At 35.5% G+C, this 24,549-nt stretch overlaps 1 protein-coding gene and 1 long non-coding RNA gene across 2 annotated transcripts in view; one reads left to right on the top strand and one right to left on the bottom strand.

Annotated features, from left to right (window-relative positions):
- The window catches only part of LOC102025135 (epithelial chloride channel protein-like), a 23,040-nt gene extending 7,769 nt beyond the window's left edge, over nt 1–15,271 (top strand). Inside the window, exons 6-14 of the mRNA XM_005385357.2 lie at nt 1,562–1,789; nt 2,535–2,774; nt 7,625–7,802; nt 8,865–8,965; nt 9,303–9,527; nt 9,806–10,076; nt 10,762–10,929; nt 11,451–11,690; nt 14,865–15,271. Coding sequence (XP_005385414.1) covers nt 1,562–1,789; nt 2,535–2,774; nt 7,625–7,802; nt 8,865–8,965; nt 9,303–9,527; nt 9,806–10,076; nt 10,762–10,929; nt 11,451–11,690; nt 14,865–15,205 — 1,992 coding nt within the window. The 3' untranslated portion in view covers nt 15,206–15,271. The remainder of the gene's footprint in view (nt 1–1,561; nt 1,790–2,534; nt 2,775–7,624; nt 7,803–8,864; nt 8,966–9,302; nt 9,528–9,805; nt 10,077–10,761; nt 10,930–11,450; nt 11,691–14,864) is intronic.
- LOC106148555 lies at nt 9,488–19,210 on the bottom strand. Its single transcript, XR_001234115.1, has 3 exons — nt 19,168–19,210; nt 12,281–12,387; nt 9,488–9,571 (listed from the first exon to the last, which is right to left on the bottom strand). It is a non-coding gene; the product is annotated as an uncharacterized LOC106148555 (long non-coding RNA).
- Between the last annotated feature and the right edge of the window lie 5,339 nt (nt 19,211–24,549).

Below are 24,549 nucleotides of genomic sequence, written 5' to 3'. Positions count from 1 at the left end.
AAAAAAAAAAAAAAAAAAAAAAGAACATGAATTTGCCAAAGCAGAAAAAGAAATACTATTCCATGGGAAAAAAAAAAAAAAAAAAAACAAACTACAAAAGCAAAGTGTGGAGTAAGGCAGCAGTGTCATGTAGGATTTCATGAGTTAAGCATTCCCTAAAGTATTTGTATCACAGTCACTAAAGATTTTAATATTTACAATAAACAATTCTTAGGCAAATAGCAGTAAGGAATTTCAGAAAGGGATGTCTTTTCCTAATTTGTACAAAATTACCATTTGGGTTAGTAGAGACCCTGGTAAAAGTTTCTGGCATATTCCAGGAGCAGAAAGAAATTCTGTGGGAGAAGCATAAGACACATAATGACAAAGAAGCAGGAAAGGAGATTGAAATAAGAAACAGAGATCTGAAAAGCTAAGGTATTCAGTTTTACCCTCTCAGCTTTAAACTGGTGATGTGATCAGTTTAATTCTTCCAGGAATATAATTCTAGTAATTATGGAGGATAAGATGGAGTCAGAGGCAGGGAGACCAGTTGGAAGGCCATGGCAACAAGCAGATAAGATACCTGAATAAAATGGCAGTGGTAGGGGAAAGAGGACAAGGTCTGATAGACATTTGATGACAGCTAGAATTAATCATGAGTTACTGTTTTGATTACAAACTATATTTCTTTTCCTATTCAATATAATTATATTTGGGACATGTACATCAGAGCCACATCAGAAACAGAACCAACTCTTAAAATTTAGACAAACTTAATTATTTAGTTCTTCTAAATCTGAGCTTTTATCTGGAATTTTGCACTGGAAGAGCATTAAAATAATAAAATTACACTAAGAAAGTAGTTCTTACAAACAGGCTTACTGCAAGATGATTTCCTTTCTGAATGCTGCACCAATTTATAAGGACATTTTTTAAGTCACTAAATTTTCAAAACTTAAAAGATCTCCAGAGATTCTATAATAATAAAACATTCATTGGCAGAATTATAGGACTTTATTATTTTCCACTACTAAAGAAATAGTTACTTTTCTCCACTTACATTCATTACTTTTGGGGGAATATTCTTTTACTTGTGTCAAAATCCACCACAGCCAGTAACAACCCAGATTGTCAAATTTTTCAATCAACTGTGAAAAAGTGTAACATATTTAGATAAAGAAGACTATTTTCTCTACTCACATTTAGGGAACAAGTAGACATTGCCACAAACTTTGTCTCTTTTATTTTAAACTTACTTTAAGACTTGAGCTCCCCAAAAGTCTAGAAGGGAAAATAAGAAACTAACATTTGCAAATCCCAGCCTGCCAACATCCTCCACTAACATGATCTACCTATACCTAAAAGAATCATCAAAAACTTTACCAGGCTATAGTGACAGCTTTACTTTGCTTTCTCCTTCAAGTATGCAAAATGGGTGTCACAATGTTTGATTATGAAGTAATTCTGGATCTCTAGGACATAAAATTTGTGGGTACATGTGGCAGCTAGCTACATATTTTGAAAGGAAGGTAATGCCTCACAGTTATCAAAATATTGTGTTCTACTTTATTTTTTCCAGGTGGTTGAATTTTGCACAGCAAAAACACACAATACAGAAGCTCCAAACCTACAAAACAAAATGTGCAATCACAGAAGCACATGGGATGTAATCAGTGAATCTCCTGATTTTCAGAATGCAACTCCTATGGCAGGAACAAATCTCTCACTTCGTCCTACATTCGCACTGCTCAGATCCAGACAGCGAGTAGTCTGCTTGGTGCTCGATAAATCAGGAAGCATGGCTGCAGTAAGACAGTTTTTGCTAACTCTCCTCAGTATTTAAATGAAAATATAACTTTATCTTAGGCTTGGCTCTAGTAAGCTAACTAACACATACATTTCTGTTGTAGTAAATTTCAGCACAATAGTTTTTGGTAAGTACTACACTATGTTAAAATAAAAATAAGTGTTCCATTAGTGCTATTACAATTTCTATTCCTTAACCTTCAGTTCTAACTAGAAAAACATGACCAATCAAAAAGTTATCCATAATTCTATCATTTAACATATCATCTCACTCTTTTATTTCTGCTAATATATTTACTTTTCTTCTTTAAAAGAGTGATTATACTTTATATGCTTTGTAATCTGTCTTTTTTACATAATGTATCTTAAACACTCCCCAAGAAAAATATGACTCCACATACCTTTTAATTATTGTGTCACATGTATATACCTTAATTTAGTCTAACAATCTCTATATTGGCTATTTTGGAGGTTTTCTATTTGTTACTATTAAAAAATACACTGCAATCAACATCTTTGTACACATTTTTAATTACCTCCTTATAAGAAATTACTGAATATATAACTACTAAAGGAGTAGAGAATCCTAAGACTTTTCTAATTTATAATGATTTTAATCTTTTTAACTTTTAATTAAATGGAGTAAATTTTCAAATATATTCCTCAATCATTATGACCCAAAGTCATGAGTGACTGTCTTTCAACACTTGAAGTCTCAGGAATCTTCCAACATCTTTTTCTTACAGGAGGATGGTCTTGGCTTGTCTCGTCTCATTCGAATGAATCAAGCAGCAGAAATTTACTTAATTCAAATTATTGAAAAAGGATCCATGGTTGGGATGGTCACATTTGATAGTTATGCCACAATCCAAACTAACCTAATAAAAATAATTGATGATAGTGCTTATCTAAACATCACTGCAAAACTGCCTGGAGATGCTAATGGTGGAACTTCAATTTGCAATGGACTTAAAAAAGGATTCCAGGTAAAACAAAAATTTAAAATCACAGTATCAGAATATAGCTCAGCAGCACAGTGCCTGCCTGGCACATGCAAGGTTGTGAGTTTGATTCCCGGTTTAAAAAAAAAAAAAAAAAATCACTTGTCATATACTATTGCTTTTCATTTTGTCCACTTATCTTTGAACAAGGATCATGAGTTCATGGGTTCCTCATTTAATAATATTCTGTCCTGATCAAAGTAAATCATTTTGGGGGAGAAAAACAATGGCCTGTCCTTCTATCTGCTGTTAGCAGAAAGAACTTCTCTGCATCTGGTTGTTTCACTGGCATCCTCCTGAGGTACTAAGTGGCCCTGGGAAGTGGATAAGGGGAGAAAGATCTAGTATGCACACAGTCGTGATCTCACTGAAGAGCTGCCTATTTCTCTAGCACTCCCATAATCTGAATTTCTATGTGTACAAAATAATTCCAGTAAGGGGACTGTGGAAGAGGGAAGTTAGTAACTTTTTAATGTTATGGGTAAGTCCCAGTTCATGAACTTAAATTGACATTTTATAATTATAGAGATGGAGGTAGCTCCTCAAGCAGTGTAGGATGAAACCCAAAGAACATACCTTAGGTGGAAGCTTAATGAAATCAAACTTGTGAACTCAAAAAATTAGGAGCAGCTGTTGAGCACTACAGCCAACTGTATTTAAATTTTTTCCAACCTGTTGCTTCCACTAAACCTATTGTCGTTTTAAGTCACAAAAACAGAAAATTATTTCCTTTGAACCTCTTCTTGTCTCAGTTAAAGAAATCACTGCTACTTTTATCCATTCCAGTAAATAATATCATCTCTTATCTTCTCCTGTGGTGCCTATTTGTCATAAAGCATATTGGTTTTAAAATCCTGAGATCTTGACTCCCTTAGGAAAGTAATTCAATTCAGAGAATCTCTTTGCTCAACTCAGGAAATGTGGGTATTCACAGTTGTCTTGGTTACTTTTATTTTTTTTTTTGCTGACACAAAATGCCCAATGCCCAAAATTAAGGAAGGAAAGGTTTATTTGGCTCATAGTTTGTGGAGGTTTTAGTCTATAATCAGGTGGCTCCGAGGCAGGGTGGCATGGCACAGGGACAAACTTGAAGGTGGCACAAGACAGCAAAAGCAGCCAGAGCAAATAGGGGGGAAGCAAGCCTCTTTCCTCCTTATATTGTATATCAGCTATCTGTCCACATTCACAGCATCTCTGGGCCCTCCTCTTTCACAAGCTGAGGATGTTTACAAAGTAAGGACCCGCGCTCTCTGCCGAATCACTTTAAAGTTTTAAGTTGAACTTTTAAACTCTTTAAGTTGACACAATGAACAACATCCTAGAGCAGCAAGGCCTTGTCTTTTTTGCCCCAAGATGTATAACTGCTGAGTTACTTAGTTAAGCTTTTAGACTCCTCAAATGGATGCAATGTATCAACCATAACAATCCACCCCTTGCCAACTGGGTAACCAGACACATTTTTGAAACCAGTTTTCAGATATAAAGACATTATCTTTACATTCTACAACTTGAACATTATAACACAGGTTTAACAACCCTTAAGAACCAGTATTGTCTATTAACATTATATTATATTAGAATCCTATATATTTTGCCCCACCCAAAGACTCATGCACATCCCTTTATACAAAAGGCATTTAGTCCATCTGCAAGAGTTGCCAAAAGTTCACAGTTAACAGTTTTAACAGTTTTAGCATTGTTGAAAAGTCCAAGTACCAAGTCTCTGAGATATAAGGCAAACTCTTAGTTGTAAGCCCCTGTACAAATGAGAAATTAAAACACTTTTAACATTTAATGGCACAAAATGAGCATTTTTATTTTAAATTACAAATAGGGGAATACAAAGGAATGAAACCAAAGCAAGTCCAAAATTGCGTAGGGCAAACATTAAGTCCTGTAATTTTATGTCTAGCATCTGAAGGAATCTGAAGCACATTGTGAGCTCCAAAAGGCTTGCGTGACTCCACCCCTATGGCACTTTTGGTGGTTACAGCTCTCACACCTTTTTTCTTAGGCCTGCTTTGCTCTCTCCTTGTAGCTTTTTTTTTTAAACAATCTGTGTCATGGGCTTTTTTAAACATCTGGGGTTTCCACTGCATGTTTGGCTTTTTACTCACAGCTTTATAAAGTATCCTCTCAGGGGCACATTGCCTCGCCTCCCAGGCCTTTTGAAACCAAGATGGAAGCCTTTTTAACCTCAGAACTCTTGCATTTTGCATGCACCTAAAACCACCACCACATGGATGATGTCAAGGTCTGCTGCCAGGTGGAGCAGTAGCCAGGCTTTTTTTTTTCTGGCAGTAGGGATCAAGTGCCTGAATCACTGAGCACTCTCAACATGATTTTGAGGAACAAGTTTTTTATGCTGCTACCATTTTGGAACCTGGTGTGGCTGCTGCTGTCATTTTGGAACGTGGCACTCTGCAGCTTTTTTTTTTTTTTTTAAAGCAAAGTCTTTTTACCTTTGCAGTTTTGAGGCTGCAAAGGGTGATTTGCTGGGTTTTTTATGCCCTCAGGCTGTCTTTTTCATTTTTCTGTTACTCCTCAACAATCAAGGTCTCTTTTGCCCTATCTTTATATTTTATAACTTTACTGGAGCTTTTTTTTTTTTTTTTTTTTTTTTTTTTTGCCAAACTCACATTTTAAATCATCCTGCTGGGCTCTTTGCCCTTGATTTTTAACATAAATCTGGCTAAAAGCTCCCAACAATAGCCATGCCACATCCTCAACGTTTAACTGCCTTGAATATTTTTTTTTGTAAGGTTAATCAGTCTGCCACCCTTAATCTCAGGCAATGTCTCTGGACACAAGCAAAATGCAGACAAATTTTTTTTTGCCAAGCCACAACACACATCATCTGGAGTTCAGCACCTAATGTAGTCTTTCCCAGCAGAAACCTCTACAGCCTGGTCTTTACTGGCAGGATTTTTATCAGCCTTTTGGTCTTTTGTGCTCTGACTAGAGTCTCTCATACAGAACAGCCAAAGGTGTTCTAGTGCTTTTTTCTAGGTGAAATCTCTGAACATTTTAAAACTCTTTTTATAAGCCTTTCTCAAAGGCTTTTGAACCGCATGGTCAGATATAGTCACAGCAGCAAACTCACTCTGGGTAGTAACTCTGTCTTGGTTACTTTTGTTGTTGTTGTTGCTGAGACAAAATACCCAATGCCCAAAATTAAGGAAGGAAAGGTTTATTTCGCTCATAGCTTGTGGAGGTTTTAGTCTATAATCAGCTGGCTCTGAGGCAGGGTGGCATGGCACAGAGGTAACACTTTAAGGTAGCACAAGACAGCAAAATCAGCAAGAGCAGAAAGGGGGGAAGCAAGCCTCTGCTCCCTCCTTATATTGTGTATCACTATCTCCCCATGCCCACACCATCTCTGTGTCCTCCTCTTCCATAAGCTGAGGATGTTTACAAAGTAAGAACCTTGTCTCCCTGCTGAATCACTTTAAAGGTTAAAGTTGAACTTTTAAACTTTACAAGTTGACACAATGAACAACATCCTACAGTAGCAAAAGCATGTCTTTTTTACCCCATAATGTTTAACTGCTGAGTTATTTAGTTAAGCTTTTAGACTCCTCAAATTGACACAATGTATCAACCATAACAATGGTGCTTATTTAATTGTGGGAATTATGTAAGATAAGTAAATGCTTACAAATCCCTTGCTATTATAAAAATTATCATAATTTTTATTATACATTTATAGACACATAAAATATGACAAGTACTGTATATTGGGAATATTCTTAACTATTTGTATATAATTGTTTTATATGTATTGTTCTTAATCTATTTTGCTGTATATCTTATGATATTTGGATAACAAAATCTATGGCTGAATATATATTGACAAATCACATTCAAGTTATAAAAGCTCTTAATTACATAATGAAAGCATATCAATATATAAGCATTTTAGTTATAAAATCATAATATGTTAACATTTATTGACCACATATTACCTATGTTAATGTTTTACATGTATGATCCTATATCCTTACCATTAATTTGTAGGGTGTGTAATAATATGTTTATTCTGTACATATGGAAACTGAGGTTCAGTGTAAATAAATCTTTCTCAAGATTATATGGTCAATAATTGCCAGATCCAGTATTCAAACTCTGGTCCTTTTGACTAGAATCCATAAACTTAATCACTAAACTAAGTTTTCTATAGAACTCATTTGTCTGTGTGTGTATCTTGAAAAAGGCTAAACTAAACATTATTCTATTGAACAAATGGAAAGCTGTAATTTTACCTCTAGGTATCTAATGGCAAAGATATTAGCTAATATTCTTGGTGGAAATTTTTTTACTTATAATAATTGATAAGTTTCTTTTTTATGGCAAGTCAATAGTTTTTCTGGGAAATCCTAGAAATTGCCAAACAAAATACATTTAAAAAGCACATACATCATTTAACCTCACAAAGTCACCTTTGGGCATGACATTGCAAGTGCTATTTAGTCTGAAGCCTTTCAGAACTGTGTAGATTACTTGCTTCTACTCCAAGTATCTTCTACGATCATAACAGCAACTAATACTCACTGAGGACTTACTGTATGCCAGAATTGCTCTAAACATGTATTCTTTCTCTCTGGGTAGCAGGAATATATACATATAGTGTTGAGACTGTAGCTTTAGAAACTTATACATGACATTCATTCCCATATGCCAACTCAGTCTAAAATGATAATGCAAAAAGTTTCCTTTTGCTTACTATGATACAAAAGACTAAAGACTTCTCCAAAAGTAAAAAGCAAGTTTATGCTTAGTTCAAATTTATTCAAAAATGACTTTCTGTAATTAATAATCTGGCTTTTTACTATTAGGCAATTACCAACAGTAACCAGAGTACTTCTGGTTCTGAAATCGTACTGCTAACAGATGGGGAAGACAGTGGGATAAGCTCATGCTTTGAGGAGGTCAAACAAAGTGGTGCAATCATCCACACCATTGCTCTAGGACCTTCTGCTGCCAAAGAACTGGAGACCCTGTCAAATATGACAGGTAAAAAACTTTGGAAAGAGTTTTGATAGAAAATAAATTTCTAGTCTCTCCCATTCCAAGTGCTGTTTCTCCATAAACTATAAAACTGCTTAAATATTTCCCATGTAAAATTAATATTTGTCCTTTATTTGTCTTTCAAATTAGTTTCTCTTCTCTCTCTACTTCTTCATGTACCAACTTCTCAAGTTATTCAGTATTTTCTATCTTCATTCACTGCTAATCTACTTTTTGCCGATACAACTAAACAAAATTCCCTGTGGTAACTCACCAAGTTCAAAATTATTGCTTAATTACAAAATATGATTCAATCCTACAGTGAGGACTTAGACATCTGTTTTATAGATGAGGAAATGTAAACCTAGAGTCTACAAATATTTTGCTCAAAGCCATAGTTAAGAGTTTTGAAAACCAATTCAGACCTCTTCCCATCATCCCACTCTGCTCCCATGCTCCTACAATGTTCTTACCAGCCTTCACAGCCCCTGCCTGGGCTACTTCAATAGTCTTCCAAGTGGCCTTGCTGCCATTTATTAGTTCAGACTAATAGATAATTAATCTATAATTATCTATTATATTCTATTCTTTCCTAATCTATTCTTTTCCCAATCTATTCTTTCCTAACTCTTCACAACCAAATAAACTCTCTATGCCTTAACTCCTGTATTATTTTGTACAATTAATCAATTTTTGCTTTATTCTAAACTACCATTCTCTAATTGTCTTAGCATGTTTTTGACCCAACTAGAAAATAAGCTGTTGATTCATAAGAACTATCTTAAATTCACTTGTACATTATTTAGGGCTTAGTGCTACTAACTGGCACACACTTAACATTTGATGATTGATATAAAAACAATAAAACTTGATCTATTATTTAAATGTTCCTTTATTCTTATTTATCCTACTTGTTTTCAGCAATGTTTTAGTTATTGTGGGATTAGTTAAGACACTGATGCACTGAAAGTTCATGAAATTTTTAGAAATTCATCTTTTAAATTTAAAAAGAATTTAAAGTATATTAATTACTTCAAAAATATGATTTTTCCATTTACTTCATTTTAGGAGGACATCGTTTTTTTGCCTATAAAGACATAAATGGGCTTATTGATGCTTTCAGCAGAATTTCATCTAGAAGTGGAAGCATTGCTCAGCAGCCTCTTCAGGTGAGTAGTGTTAGACAATTCCTTGCTTCCTCACAGTTGTAATAAATTTCTATTATCCAAATTATTAACCTTTCTTTCTATAATAAATATTTTGCCTAAAAATATTTCAGGTGTGCAGAATAAAAACACCTTTACTCAACTTCCTTTTCTGTGACACTTACCACCACCTTTTCTTTTGTATTCTCTTATTCTTTAAAATTATACATATTATTTGGAAAATCCTTTAATTCTTACTTTAATTGAAATCTTAAATTTAAAATTACTCTGAACTAACTAAACTTTGAAATCCCATTGCATATAATAATAAGTGTATTTTATGTGTTTTTATTTGTAATAGTTGGAAAGTAAAGCTTTGAACGTTATAAGAAATGAATGGGTAAATGGTACAGTGCCTGTGGATAGTACAGTTGGAAATGATACTTTTTTTGTTGTCACCTGGACAATAAAAAAGCCAGAGATTATTCTTCGGGATCCAAGAGGAAAAATATATGAAACCTTTGACTTCAAAGAAGATAAGCTAAATATTCAGTCTGCCCGTCTTCTAATACCAGGCATTGCAGAGGTAGATCTAGTCTTTTATTTTCACCATGTTTTATTAGTCAGTTCCTATATTAAAAAATAAAAACATCTTATACACTGTCAGTGTTAAAATAGCAACAGATCATCTGTCATAAAACAAAAGTCAAATAAAGTACTAAAAGCATACTATTTACTAGTTTGTAAAATCAAATATTAAAAATCATCATTATTCTGTTAAATTTATGAATAATTTTATATTCCAAATTTAAGGTAGGAAAATATTACAAAAGCTCTTACAGAGATTTTTTTTTTAATTTTCAGACAGGCAGTTGGACTTACAGCCTTCATAATAAGTACGTCAACTCTCAATTGCTAACAGTGACAGTGACAACTCGAGCAAGAAGTCCCACCACACTCCCAGTAATTGCAACTGCTCACATGAGTCAAAACACAGCACATTACCCTAGTCCCATGATTGTCTATGCACGAGTCAGTCAAGGGTTTTTGCCTGTTCTTGGAGTCAATGTAACAGCTATTATAGAAAATGAAGGTGGAAATCAAGTAACACTGGAACTTTGGGACAATGGAGTAGGTAATAAGAATCTTAAATCCTCCCACAGGATTCCATGATTTAGAAGTGAATATTTTCATATGTGTTTATTAATCATATTTTAAAGTAAATTACATTTAAATGTAATGTTTTTAAAACTTTCACTTAGTTATCTTGACAAAGCACAGACATAAGAACAACTCTCTTCCTTAAATGTCATGAACAATTTTACTTTCTCCATGAAACGTTTTTTTGTTGATTTTAGTTTTGTCTGAAGTACTGAAGATTGAATTTAGGGCCTTCACACTGAGGTACTAGCCTGGCCTTTTTAAAATATTTATTTTGAGGCCAGGATATCACTAAATTGCTAAATTGCCCAAGCTGGGCTTGAACTTTCAGTCCTCCCTTCTCAACCTGCAGAAGGCTGGAATTACAGTCATGTGTCCCTCATATCTGGCTAAGGATGTTAAGAATACAATTTTCCCCATTTTCATTTGCGTTTGTGATTCACATGTGCTTCCTCCAGCTAGTAAATTTTCCATATTTTGATAAACATCTTTTAAGAAATGATAATACCACTATTATTAATTAAATGCCTACCATGAATCAGACTTTGAACCAAAATAGTAGCACCCCAAAGTTCATGTACTTAAAACACTGTGCTATACTTTCCAAATTGCTGACATCACCGTTACTAGATGACTAATTATTACATTTCAATATCTAGGTGCTGATACTGTCAAAAATGATGGCATTTATTCAAGATATTTTACAGATTACAATGGAAATGGTAGATACAGCTTAAAAGTTCATGCCCAGGCAAGAAAAAACATAGCTAGACTAAGTTTAAAACATCGGAATAAGGCTCTGTATACACCTGGCTATGTTGAAAACGGTAAGTAGCACTGAAACAGAAATCATAACCTATTAGGTAAATTGCATATGGCACACTGAAAATATAATGTACTACAGAGAATACAAGTATATCATCTGTATTTTTCAAACTCGCATTCATATTAGTGGACCTAGTCTGTGTTTCCATGTTTTGTTCACATCCCCTTGGTTCATTTCACTTACAATGAAATAAAAACTTACTGGTCATCTCCTATGTGGCCAACGTTGTGCCAGAAGCAGGGGCTACAAGGTAAATAAGGCACAATCCCTGTCCTCAAAGAATTTATAGTCAAGTATTGTACAAAGATAAATTAAAGGAGTTTTAACATAGCATAATGTCTCCTTGCCATTTTAAAATATTAAAATGCTTTTTTTCATTAAAAGCTTCACTTTTTTAATGTTTGCCATCAGCACTAATATTTTACAGCTGCAAGATCACCTTACAAGATAAGGAATAAGCACAGCAATAGGAAAAGTTACAATATTACTCTTTGTTTGTTTGTTTGTCTGTTTGTTTGTTAGGCAAAATTATACTGAACCCACCCAGACCTGAAGTCGCAGAAGATGTAGCAGAAGCTAAAGTGGGTGATTTCAGCAGACTAACCTCTGGAGGCTCATTTACTGTGTCAGGAGCGCCTCCTAATGGTAATCAGACTCCTGTGTTCCCGCCTGGTACAATTGCAGACCTTGAGGCTAAGTTTAAAGGAGATCTTATTCAACTCTCATGGACTGCCTCTGGCAATGTCCTTGATAAAGGAAAAGGTAAGTTTGATGTTAAGTTTTAAAATATGCTATGAGAAATCCCATTGGCTTTTGTTTGCCAGCAATTTCCATTGTCTCATTTATAAATAACATTTATAAGTGTCTACAATACATCATTATACATTTATTTTAAAATGTGAAAACTGAAGCGCCAAGAGATAATGAACAGGTCCAAGTTATTTTTATGTTTAGTAATAGAACTGTGACCCAGCCTTGTGCATTAGATTCTACTGTGCCAGAGTGCCTCTCACAATTTGAGCCATCTTAAAATTACTTTGAGAAGACTGAATTAATAGTTTTCTGTTACATCCTTTTCTCCCTAACAAAGGAAATTTTTTTCAAAGTATGTCTGTACTTGCACAATTTTATTCATTTATTGGTGTTTTGTTGAATTTTCAAACACTATTAGGTCCCTAGAGACAGGCTTTACTTTCAAAAATTAGTTGGGTAGAGAAGACACCCAAATAGATAATTTCATAAAATGTAAGAGACAGGCTGCTGTAGATACAATAAGCAGGCCACAAACCTCGTTGAAAGTTAAGATCATGGGGCATATCCTAAAAGGCTTCCTAGCAGAGAGTATTCTTTACCTTGATCTTGAAGAATGACAGTAGTTAGTCAAGTTAAGTAAAGATGTCCCACAGAGAGAAGTTCATGTGCAGAGAAGCTCACTAGGTTGGAGAATTTGGCCATGGGGCTAAAAGAAAGTTCAAGATCAATGTATTTCATTTATCCAAAGTTTCTAATAACAAATTTTTAAAAGTTTAAACCACTTTCATCTTTAAATATAACTACATTTAATCACTCTTTATTGAATACCAGCACATTCCAGTATTGTGTAGACTAGTAGATTCTTATGGGATAAAACCAATCTCGCTGTTTCCTTGTATGTGGGACAATGAAAGTAATAATAGTAATAATGATAACAATAATATATAATAATACAAATTTATATATCTGTCAAGGATTTCCAGTGCTGAAACACGACACACATCACAGATTACACAAACCTCTTACTGTACATTTTCAAAACAGAAGATACTTTTTAATCTTTCATTCACCATAGAGCATTTTCAAAGCTGTATTTCTTTCTATCTTTATTATACACAGAAAAAAATCTTTCAGCAGCCTTGGAAACATAGAGTAACCACAAGCAAATCTTTTGAACTTCAGTGTAGATGGCTTATTGTGACCACTTCTGAAAAACATTATTTTCTTATGGTATGATTTTTAAACATGGCACAATCAAATAAAATGAAAAACAGCGATACTAACACAGAAAAAGGCACAAATGAACCTACCTCACTAAACATTAGTTATAAATTCAGTTCATTGCAGACCAACCCATCAGTGCAAGGTTGGGTTCATAATAAATATATTCTTCATGCTGAGTATAGGATTTGACAGTAGGAGCAATGTATTACTTAATGGACACTGAGAAAGTGCTTCACCATGTATGCTTAACCATAAATGCCTAAACTGTCATGATATAATCACCCTTTTCTGTGACAAATAGGAAGAGGTAATGGTAGCTGAAATGTTACCTTCATACATTACAAAAGTCCAGGGGCAGCATTCTCTTAACGAATAAATGAAAATCTATATAAACTTGAATGAAATACTTTAACTCACTAAGATATAATTTTCATAACTGTCAAATGTGCAAATTAGACAAGACCTAGAATTACTAAAACAAAATATATAATCCCAATATTTTGTGATTCTCTAACTTCATCATTTTGATTATCAACTTTATTGTTGGCCAACAAGTAATTAAGGAGATAAAGTACATGCCCAACAGAGGATCCAAATGATATAAAAGTATTATAGAAAAAATTGTCTCTACCCTCAAGAGTTATAGGATGACATCAGAATGGAAAAATGAATTTCCACAAAGCAACCTGAAAAGCTACATGACATGCAATAGGAGTTCATGGAAGAGAGTCATTAGGGTGATTAGGACAAAATTCTGAAGTCTTGACCAAGACTTCGTGAGAAATCAGGCCTTGGCGAGGCATGGAAGAATGCATAAAAGTTGCATAGGTAGAGATAAGGAAGCACATCACAGGAACCAAAAACCATGATCCAGGTCAAGAAAGCAAAACTTCACAATGGAATATTTAAATTAAAGTAAGAGATTGATAGCTCTGTTGATCTACCTACATGGGGCACAGGATCGGAGTGAAGGATGGTAAGATGGATGAAATGTATACATAGATAAACTAAATATTAAGCAGAATCCCCAAATTTTTAAAAATTGCTAAATCAAAGTTATTTACCACACACATGAAATATCTTGAATATTTCCTGAAAACTTGAAAAACAAAGACCTCATATCAGAAAAAAGACATTAGATTGTTTTTATTCTCACAGTTTAGAATGTAAGAAGACATTTTTATATCAATGACTCTGGTCGATTTCAAAAAGTAGTGTAGAATGAAATATATGTGAACTTACTTTTTTCCTTTCTTAATAAAATAATAGATGTGATAACTAACATGTCATACACTACTTATTAATTCATGCAAAATAGTTTTAATACATTATCCTGTACAGAGCTCCCCACTAGAGTAGTAAAGAAATTGAATGACTGAATATTTTATAGATTAAAAGAAGATGGACATAAGAGAAGTTAAATAAATTTTTGTTGCACAGCTAAAGAGTAATATAATTAGCAGGTTAATCAAGGTCTGCCTAGCTCCTGAGCACATATTTAATTAGTACACACTGCAGCCTCTGCCTTCCACTGCTTTTTATCCTTCACCTCTCTCTTACTTGCCCTTCTGTTACTCCCTTTCAATTTAATAAGAAACAATACAGAGGTAATGTACTAAATGTCATTATTGTCTTGGAATATCTTTGTATTCTTTGTTCCAAATTAAAAAGTGGATTCAGCTCTTTATATTTCTCTTTTTTAATAAAGAAATCTAGCTAAAACAAGTACTATATAATATGAATTAAATTTTTCTGTGATTATATAACTATATAAAAAGCTGTTATGTGTGTTCTTAAAGTAAAGTAAATGGGGTAACCATACAAAAACTATAGCCTGGATTTCCATAACTAAACTCTGGTGTGCATTTCTGATTGTCCCTGTACATGAGGCAGTGTGGTGGCAATAAAGTATCCCAATCAACGTTTTTAATGTACATGAACTATCTATTTGTTTTCCAGCCAATAGTTATATTATAAGAATAAGTAAATGTTTCCTGGATCTCCAAAAAGACTTTCACAACGCCACTTTAGTGAATACCTCTAATTTGATACCTAAAGAGGCTGGCTCCACAGAACATTTTGAATTTAAACCAGAATCCTTTAAGATAGAAAATGGCACCCAGATCTATGTTGCAATTCAAACTGTCACTGAAGCCAATGTCACCTCAGAAGTTTCTAACATCGCACAGGCGACCAAGTTTATTCTTCCACAACAATCCAGTGCTCCTGCTCTGTGTACCAGCACATCTGCTCTCAGCTTGACAGTTTTTGGATTCGCTGTGATTTTGTCTTTATTTTAAATGAAAAATTGTATTAGAACTGAAATTCTATGTTTTACAAACTTTCTAAACATGTATTTGGTATTAATTTACTATACTCACTATCTACTATAAAATGCTTTGTAATTTAAAAGTGATTTCCTAATTATTTCAATTTTTAAAAATTTAGTTGCTAGCCAGGCATGGTGGCACATGCCTGTAATCCCACCACTTCAAAGGCTGAGGCAGGGGGATCGTTGTGAGTTCAAGACGAGCATAGGTTACAAAGTGAGCTCAAGGCAAGCCTTGAACTGCATAGTGAGACCCTTCCCCCCCCCCCAAAAAAAAATGGGGGCTGGGGATTTAGTTCAGCAGCAAAGTGCCTGCCTGGCAAGTGCAAGGTTGTGAGTTAAATTCCTGGTACTGGAAGAAAAACAAAAAAAAACAAAAAAAAACAAAAAAAAAGATTGAGTTGCTCAATGTAAATCAAAATGAATTTTCCTCTATTTGATTAACCCATTCATTAATTTTTAATATGAAAAAGGATATAAATTTGTATTTGTGGGCTTTTGAAGAAATATTTTCAGAGTATGCTACAAGCTCATTTGATATACTAAAATCATAATTTATACAAGCCTTTTGAAAATAAATGTACACAGAGCCAACAATTCTATAAGAAAATGTACTCCATGCTTGATTATGAATGAATGATTCATATTTACATAAACTATAATCAAAAAGTACTATAAGGTTAATTTTTCAATGAAAAGTGGCCTATAATGGTAATATCAAATATGTTTCTTATCATTTATTAAAAGTGTTCTACCAAAGTTTCATTCTTAGGCAAAAAAAAAACTGACAAGAATATTATTTTATGTAAATTATAGAACATGACAATGTCCTATTTTTATTCTGAGATTATATTAGGTCCTAAGAAGACTGTTACAATGCTACTTTTGTGACTACATCTAGTTTGATAGCTAAAGAGGCTGGCTTAATCATCCTAAAACTATTCCCAGGATGCTCCTTTAGGGCAGGCAATTTTTTTCTTTGCTGTATCCTTAGCATCTAGAACAGTACTTGATATGTAGTACATAGTCAATAAACATTTGATAAATATGTTAATGAATATGTTTATAAAGAAAACTGAATTTGACCCCATTACATCAAAGTACACATACAATATTATGTGCATATGATATTGTGAGAGTTGATATAATAAAAACTAAGCACTAATAACATTGATCTGAGCCAAAGTAAACCATCATAGAATCAATTACATATTACCCAATAGAATTCATAAGCTATCTAATAAAATACTTTGCTCTGCTTATTTTGATTAAGATTGGCTAAGAGTTTGTCTATTTTGTTTAATCTTTCAAAACATCAGTTCTTTGCATTCTTTTAGTCTCAATTTAATTAATTTCTCCTCTGTCATTCAAAATTTCCTTCCTCTTACTAGATTTGGGTTTGGATTGCTCTTGTTTTTTAACAACACTGAATTTCATCATTAGGTTATTTGAGGTTGCTCTATTTTTTTTGATGTGGGAATTGATTACTATAAACTTTCCTCTTGGGACTGCTTTCATTGTGTGCTATAGTTTCCAATACGTTGTACTGAAACTACTACTTGATTGTAAGAAATATCCACTTTCTTTTTTAATTTCATCTGTGACTTGTTGATTATTCAAGAGGGTATTATGTAATATCCATTTGTTTGCACAATTTCTATTATATAGTTTCATTGCACTACGATCTCATAATATACTTGGGATAATTTCAATTCTTTTATCTTTACTTAAGCATGCTTTATGACCTAGCATGTGGTTTATTTTGGGGAAAGTCTTATGTGCTACTGAGAAATGTATGCTATTGCTTTGGGATGAAACACCCATTTGTAGGTATCTATTAAGTCCGTTTACTTGAAGATTTGTTTCAATTCTGATATTTCATTCTGATACTTTGTCTAGTTGGTCTGTCCACTTGTGACAGTGAGGTACTGAGGTCACCCATTACAATTGTATTGGTGTTTGATTTATCATATCTATTACTATTTATTTTATGAAGTGGGGTGTGCCGGTATTTGGTGCATATATATATTTATAATTGTTATCTCTTCCTGTTGAATTATTCCCTTAACCAATATGTAGTAACCTTCTTTGTCTCTTCTGATCAGTCTTGGCTTGAAGTCTACTTTGCATGAAATTAGAATGATGACTCCTGTTTTTTTTCCAAGTTCCCATTACATGCAATATTGTTTTCCATCCTTTGATTTTTAATTTGTGAGTTTTTAAATTTTTTTCTACACTGCATATCATTGGGTTTAGTTTCTTGATCCATTCTGCCTATCCGTGTCTTGTAAATGGGGAACTGAAACCATTTACCTTAAGAGTTATTACTAAGAGATACTGACTTATTTATCATTGCATTATTTTCTAGTTGCTGATTTTCTCCCCAACCCTTTTGCTTAGATGTTCATCCCACCAGATCTGTTCATTCTTTTTGACGTATTGGCATTGTCAACTTCATTGTCTCTTTCTAGAATATCCTTGAGAAATGTTTGTAATGCTGGTTTGGTGGGCATGAGTTGCTTCTTGTCATGTAAATACCTTATTTCTCTATCAACTTTGAAGGAAAGTTTTACAGGATACATAAGTTGGAGTTGGAAGTTATCTTTTAGGAGTTTGAAACACTTTGCTCCAAGCACTCCTAGCCTTTAAGGGTTGTGTAGAGAAGTCCCTGTAATTTTAATGGATCTACCTTTACATGTGATTCATTACCTTTCTCCAACAGCTTTTAAGATATTGTCCCTCTGATGGGCTTCTATTATTTTGAGTATTTTGAGTATTCATTGCCTTCCTCCAACAGCTTTTAAAATATTGTCCCTCTGATGGACTTCTAATATTTTGAGCAGAAGGAGGTTTTCTTCTCCTCGTGGCTATTTGGGGTTCTATATGCCTCTCTTATCTGAATTTTTTTCCTTATATTTGGAGAATTTTCTACCATTATTTCTGTAAATGGGTGTTTTATGCTATCTTTGCTGTGTTTTGATTTTTCACTTATTCCAATTATTCTCAGATTTGTCTTTTCTGCATCATCTAGCAGCTGTTGGATCCATTTTTCATGTTACTTTGTTTTTAAGGTGTCTTTGAGTAGTTGGTCTTTGAAGACATTGTTTTCTAGTTCTGTTTTTTTTTTTCTGGTATTGGGAATCAAACTCACAACCTTGCGCTTGCCAGGCAAGCGCTGTGCCACTGAGCTAAACCCCCAGCCCCCTAGTTCTGATATTATGTCATCATATTGGCTGCTTCTGCTGCCTACAGTTTCAATATAATGTTTAATCTCCTGGATTTTTGAATGAAATCTTTTCATGGACTCTAATTCTTTGCTAAACTGGTTATTTATGTTTTATATCATTTTCTTTAGCTTCTCTGGCTTTTTATCAGTGTCTTCTGAAAGCTCCTGCATCTTTTTGGTTATTATTTCCACTATCTGTTCAGTTATATCTTCTCTTATTATCTCTTTGATCTTTTTGTAAACGCCTCTATTATTCTTTTGAGTAATTTGGATGTTTGGCTTATGCTGTTCAGCCCCTTGATGCACCCTGGATTGTCTTCCCATGTTTCTATTGTTTTGTTTGTTTTGTTTTGTACTAAGATGTGTATAGTCTATACACATCTTGTAATAAGATGTGTATAGTCTAAAGACTTTGTTGCTAATACAGAGATCTCTGTAGTTGCTCTTCAGTGACGTATTTTGGTGATGGCTAAATATGATCCTTTGCTGCAGGCCCAAGATCTGATGACCTTATTTAATTTGAGAGGGAAAGATGCAGTATAGTTGGCCCAATAATGAAGTTCTCTGAGAATGTACTCTACTATTGTTAATGTCACAAAGGTAATCTGAGTGTTGGCTTACAGGGAAATAACAATTATGCAATCCTGTTAATATCAAGCAAGCCAGCTACAGCATTACTGTCCAAGACAAATTGGATATTAACATACCATAAGGGCCAGGGATACAGCTCAGCAGCACAAGCACCTGCCTGGCAAGCATGAGGTCCTGAGTTCAATTCCTGGTTCCAAAAAAAAGAGAAAGGAAACATACCATAAGAAACAATTATGTACCACCCTTAATCCTGGAGAAGAAATCTACAATTATGGTATAAGCATTAAGAAAACACAGGTATTGACTTACAGCTAATATATACTAAATGTGACAGCTACATCTTTACTAAAGGTAGAAAAGAATTCAACAGTAATTGTACAGAGTTACCTATCAAAACATTCACAAAGCATTATGGTCATACTATTAAAGATATATGGTTTGGAAATGGGGGAGTGCAAAAGGAAATTCTGAAGCCTTAAATTATGATATAAGGAGAGAAAGATATGGTACAAAGGATCCTATTGGGGAGTAGAAGGGTGCTTTTAGAATTAAGTAAAGATAAAAACTATTGAGAAATACAGGGTAAAATAAAAAGAGGGAGAAAAAAGATTAAAGAGTAAACATAAGAGAAATTACAGGGAAAAAAATTAAAAGGGGAAAAGGAAAAAAAGAAAAAGATATTTTAAAAAAGTATGAAAGAGTTGCAAAAGAAAATTCTCTAAGCCTCAATAAACTGTTGCAGAAGGAGGAAAGACAAGAAAAAGAAAAAAACAAAAACATAAAAACAATGCACAAACAAAACAACACAACAAAAACTTCTCTGTGATTCCAAACATGTACTTCTCTCCCAAGATACCTAATTTTGGAGCAGTGTCCAACTTCAAGTGTGTCCCTATTCATGCTGGTAGATAAACTGGATAGTCAGATCCCAGATCTATGATGGATGCAGGTCCAAGCAGGTAGTAGGATTGGGATGAGGGTACCAGTTCTTCAACTTTCAAATTCAGAGCAATTCAGGGTGAATCTAGCCTCTGGCCATGAAGTATAAACTCCTCAGGGGTTTCTTGCCAACCTGATCACTGCTCTCTGAACACAGTGTCTTCCATGGCTGTCCCTTACCCAGTCACTGTGGCAACATAACACTTGGAGCTGTGAATTGAAGCCATCCTGCAGCTGCTCTGAGTCCCTTGTTTAGTCAGTGGCTTCCTGGAATGGCGTCCAAGCAAGCACTCTCTCCCTGGGGTGTGGCAGACACTTGGGCTGTATTCACTTACCAGGTATTGCAATTCACAGCACTTGCTGGCTAGTTCCACCCTAATTCTCCCTGAAGTACTCTGGAGTCCCTGCTTTCTCTTTGTCTCTATAGATTCAGTCTTCCTTTCTTGATAGCCATGAGTTGGGAGAAAGTGCAGATTGTCTCTTCCCTTTTCCGTGCTGTGTTCTGTCTTTTCAATTTCTCTGTAGGTGTCTTGGTTACTTTTCTCTCGTTGCTGGGACAAAATATCTGATGCCCAAAATTAAGGAAGGAAAGGTTTATTTCGCTTACAGTTTGTGGAGGTTTTAGTCCATACTTGGCAGGTTACAAGGCAGAGTGGCACATGGCAGAGGGCTACAGCTCATGGCGGCAGAACACAGCAAAAGCAACAAGCACACAAGGGAGGAATGGCCGCAAGCAGCCTCTTTCTCTCCCTTACATATGCAAACTATCCACCCCAGGGTGGGTGTAGCTCTCACATCCATAATCAATCAAACTCTAAAAGCCTGCCCCATGACAGCATGAGGCTTTGGGGGACACACAGACACAAACCATAACAGTAGGTTTTAATTTTACTGTCAGATCCTTCCTGCTTCCTAAGGATCTACCGCCCCCACCACTCCATTGTTATTTTCCAGTGTCTGGATTCCAAACCTCAGAGAGGCTAAATTATTGCTGCTTACCACTCCACCATTTTTGCAAAAGAAACATTTTTTTAAAGTCACTAAAAATGAATACTTTCTTTAAAAAGAAGCTATGAGACAACAAAAGAAATCAATCTATAAAAAATAAACAATAGCAGTCACAACAGAGTTTGCAGATTATGTATCTGTATACCATTCATGTAGTTTAAAAATATAAAATAGTATCATGTTCAGGTACATATTAATTTTAGTGAAACTAGAGGCATACAATAGAAATCAATCATACCAACTCCAGTGGTTAATTCTGAAGAAGGGGAAGATACTGTGTCAAAAAAAAAAAGTCTGCAGAGCTGATCCAGATTGAAGAGAATTGAGCAATATCCTACTTAGGTGCAGCATGTGCTCTTGGCTTGGATGCCTTGTTTTTCTTTTTTTTTTGTTTTTGTTTTTTTCCAGTACCGAGAATTGAACTCACAACTTTGCACTTGCCAGGCCGGTGCTGTGCCCCTGGGCTAAATCCCCAGCCCCAGCTTGGATGCCTTTGCTGTAAAGACTTTATTGGAACAGTTGACTGAAGCCCAAATAGGATTTCTAGACAAAGGATCGACAAAACATTTGCACAATTTTTATTTTTTGCTAAAATGAGATTATTTCAAAAAATTGTCAAAGAGAATGAGGATGAGAGATGTTTTAGAGAAGAAAATGTAAAAACTGTATCAACTGGAGGCAGTGAATAAAAGAAAATCAGAGGACTTGATTAAGTGATTTTGTGTTCATGTTTCAATTAACCAATACAGGAACCTCAGAAGAGCAATTCTGAGGAAAATCAAACTAGCTGGGCTCACCACTAGAAATTTTGACTATGAGAGTAAATAGGTGTTTGGAAATTAAGGTTAGGACTAAGGATGTCATAAAAGAACTTTAGAACCATAAACATCTTGATGTAATTATTCATTTAGCAACTTATCTGAAAAGCCACAATGTTGATAAGAATATAGAACCAACTGAAGTTCAAATCAACTGAAGGAGCTTCTAAACATCCCAGCGTGGATATAGCTCAGCAGCACAGCGTCTGCCTGGTAAGCTCAAGGGCATGGGTTTGATTTCCAGTACTAAAAAAAATATAAATAAAAAATAAAATAAACATCCCAGTGCCCAGCCACACTCTCTAGTTGGAATCCAGCCATCCAGTGATGTAGACTCTCCAGGTGGTGACAATGTCCAGCTCACATTAAAGGAACAGTGGCTCTACTGAGAGAACACCTGTGACTCCTCATTTTTAAAACATTTGACAATGATTAGGGAAGGAGTTTAGAGCACAGGAGATGGAAATAAGAAAACCTGGCTGAAGGAACTCCTTCCCAATACCTTAATGAGTTATACTTTCTCTCTAGGAAAGGTATAAAAGGTCAAGAATAGGGGAATAAGGTAGGCATCATAAGGAGAATGGTAAAAAAGATTATAGCTCTGGAAGGCTGCAAAAAAAGTGGTTTTTGTTTTTCAAATCTGGGAAAATTTAAACACTTGAGGAACAGAATCCAAGGTTCTTTCCCCTAATGGTGGACATGGTAGTATGACCCTTTTTTAAAGATGATGCCCATCTTTAAAAGGGTATAGCAAATGTACTTATTTTTAAACAGAGAGATCTGGAGGTTAAGTGCTCCTCCACATAAAGATCTAAAATAGACAAGTAGGGGCTGGGGATTTAGCTCAGCGGCAAAGCGCCTGCCTGGCAAGCGCAACGTCGTGAGTTCGGTTCCCGGTACCGGAGAAAAACCCAAAAAAATAAAATAAAATAAAATAAAATAGACAAGTGGAAAATAGGATTTCTGATGATACATTTCCTTTTCCATATTTCTGGGAACATCATCTAAGATGAAAGACATGGACTATTTCAGAGCTGGGAGATTTTGTGATGCTGGAGTTACTTTAGAAACGGGTGGCTGTTTTGTCACAAACAATAAAAGAACACAAACATTTTTATGTTATCTGCTTGTCTTTATAATGCTTTTACTGTACTTATCTTTCAAACTTTAACAACAGGTATTGCTTCTGTGACTGCTGTTCCAGTACTCAAGACTGAATGGGAGCCTATTTCATTGCCTTCTGGGCCTGCATTTTCCCAGGTCCATTTTATCAGTCAACGCTCACTAGAGAAATGGATTTTAGATAGATAGATAGATAGATAGATAGATAGATAGATAGATAGAAAGTAATCTTTACAAGATAGGCTTACAATGGCCACCTGCAGAGTCAGGTGTGAAAGAGTGCAAAGGGGTTGTGTGCTGGAGAGCTGAAGGATCCACTGAAAAGTTAAAGGCCTGGAGCTCACTGTAGAGCCCTATGCAAGCCAGTATTAGGAAGCTGAAGAGTCTATCCTGGAAAACTGAAGAGTCTGCGCTCAGAGCCAGAAGACGGACACTGCAGGCAATGGCGAAGACTGGAGTTCCTCTGAAGAAACAAAAGCAAGACTTCCTTCTTTTTTCCCTTTATATTCCACTCAGGCTACAAGCCTATTGGTTGGTGCTATCCACACCCAGCGTGGATCTTCTATCTTCAGTAAATTCATTCAGTCAGGCCCAAAACTATGCTAAACCCATCAGTGCGCGTCTTACTCAAATTGTAACAACAGCTAACTCTCACACCCATTGTAACAAAAGGGCACAGCCACACAAAATAGTTTTTCTTATTCTTTAAATACCAACCAGTCTCCTTTCATGTATGTGTATCTGTTTTAACTCCATTCCAGCCTAAGGTGTCAGGGAGCTTGCTTAAATTGTTACTTGGGATGATAAGCTTTAGAACAGATGTCAAATTTTATTTTCATGTATTACTAAAATTAGCCACGGTGAATTGTTAAGCGCTATGTTATCTCACTCACCATTCTATACTTCACTGTATCCCCAGCATCGGGCCCCACACTTTGTAGAGCAGGAACCCCTGGTGTTTATCTGCGGTTCGGTGTGCAAATGCTGCCGCAGTAAAGAAGTCAAAAAATTCTTGCGGCAGTAAACAATTCTAATTCTGCTGGGAGTGGAGAAGATCCCAAAGGCTGTCAAGTAATGGAGTTAAGAGTTTCCAGCTGGGTGCGGTGACACACGCCTGTAATTCCAGCACTCAGGAGACTAAGGCAGGTGAATGGAGGCCAGTCCCGGCTACAACAGTGAATTCAAAGCCGGCCTGATCTACATCGTGGAACCCTGTCTCAAGAAAGATTTTTTCAAAAATTTTAAAATTTGACATCTCCAGCAGGCTCCGCGGGGAGTAAATTTAACCCTATTCTGCCAACCTTTGCGGAGAACCCAGCCAGCCCTCAGAGACCAGGGGGGCGCGCCGGTGCTCCAAGATACCCGGGCCAGCTGGTTCTATTGTCACAGATGCTGTCATTCCCTGCTGTGATGTCTGTATTTCCTCCTAAAAGGAGGTCTCTGGGTTGTCTGCGTCTGGGTCCTGGGAGGCTCACCGCGAGCGTGGGGGAGGGGAGGCGCCCCTCAGGCCTCCCGGCGAGGGGCGGGGTCGAGCTCCCGGCGCGCCCCGCGGCTGAGGCGCCGCGCGCCTCCAGGGGTCGCTGTTTCCACAGCAACCTCGCCCGAGGCTCC

This window comes from Chinchilla lanigera, unplaced genomic scaffold (genome assembly GCF_000276665.1).
Source record: "Chinchilla lanigera isolate Chin_1 unplaced genomic scaffold, ChiLan1.0 scaffold00022, whole genome shotgun sequence".
Taxonomy (NCBI): domain Eukaryota; kingdom Metazoa; phylum Chordata; class Mammalia; order Rodentia; family Chinchillidae; genus Chinchilla; species Chinchilla lanigera.
Note: the sequence above shows the minus strand (reverse complement) of the source record. Positions and strands in the feature narration are given on the sequence as shown.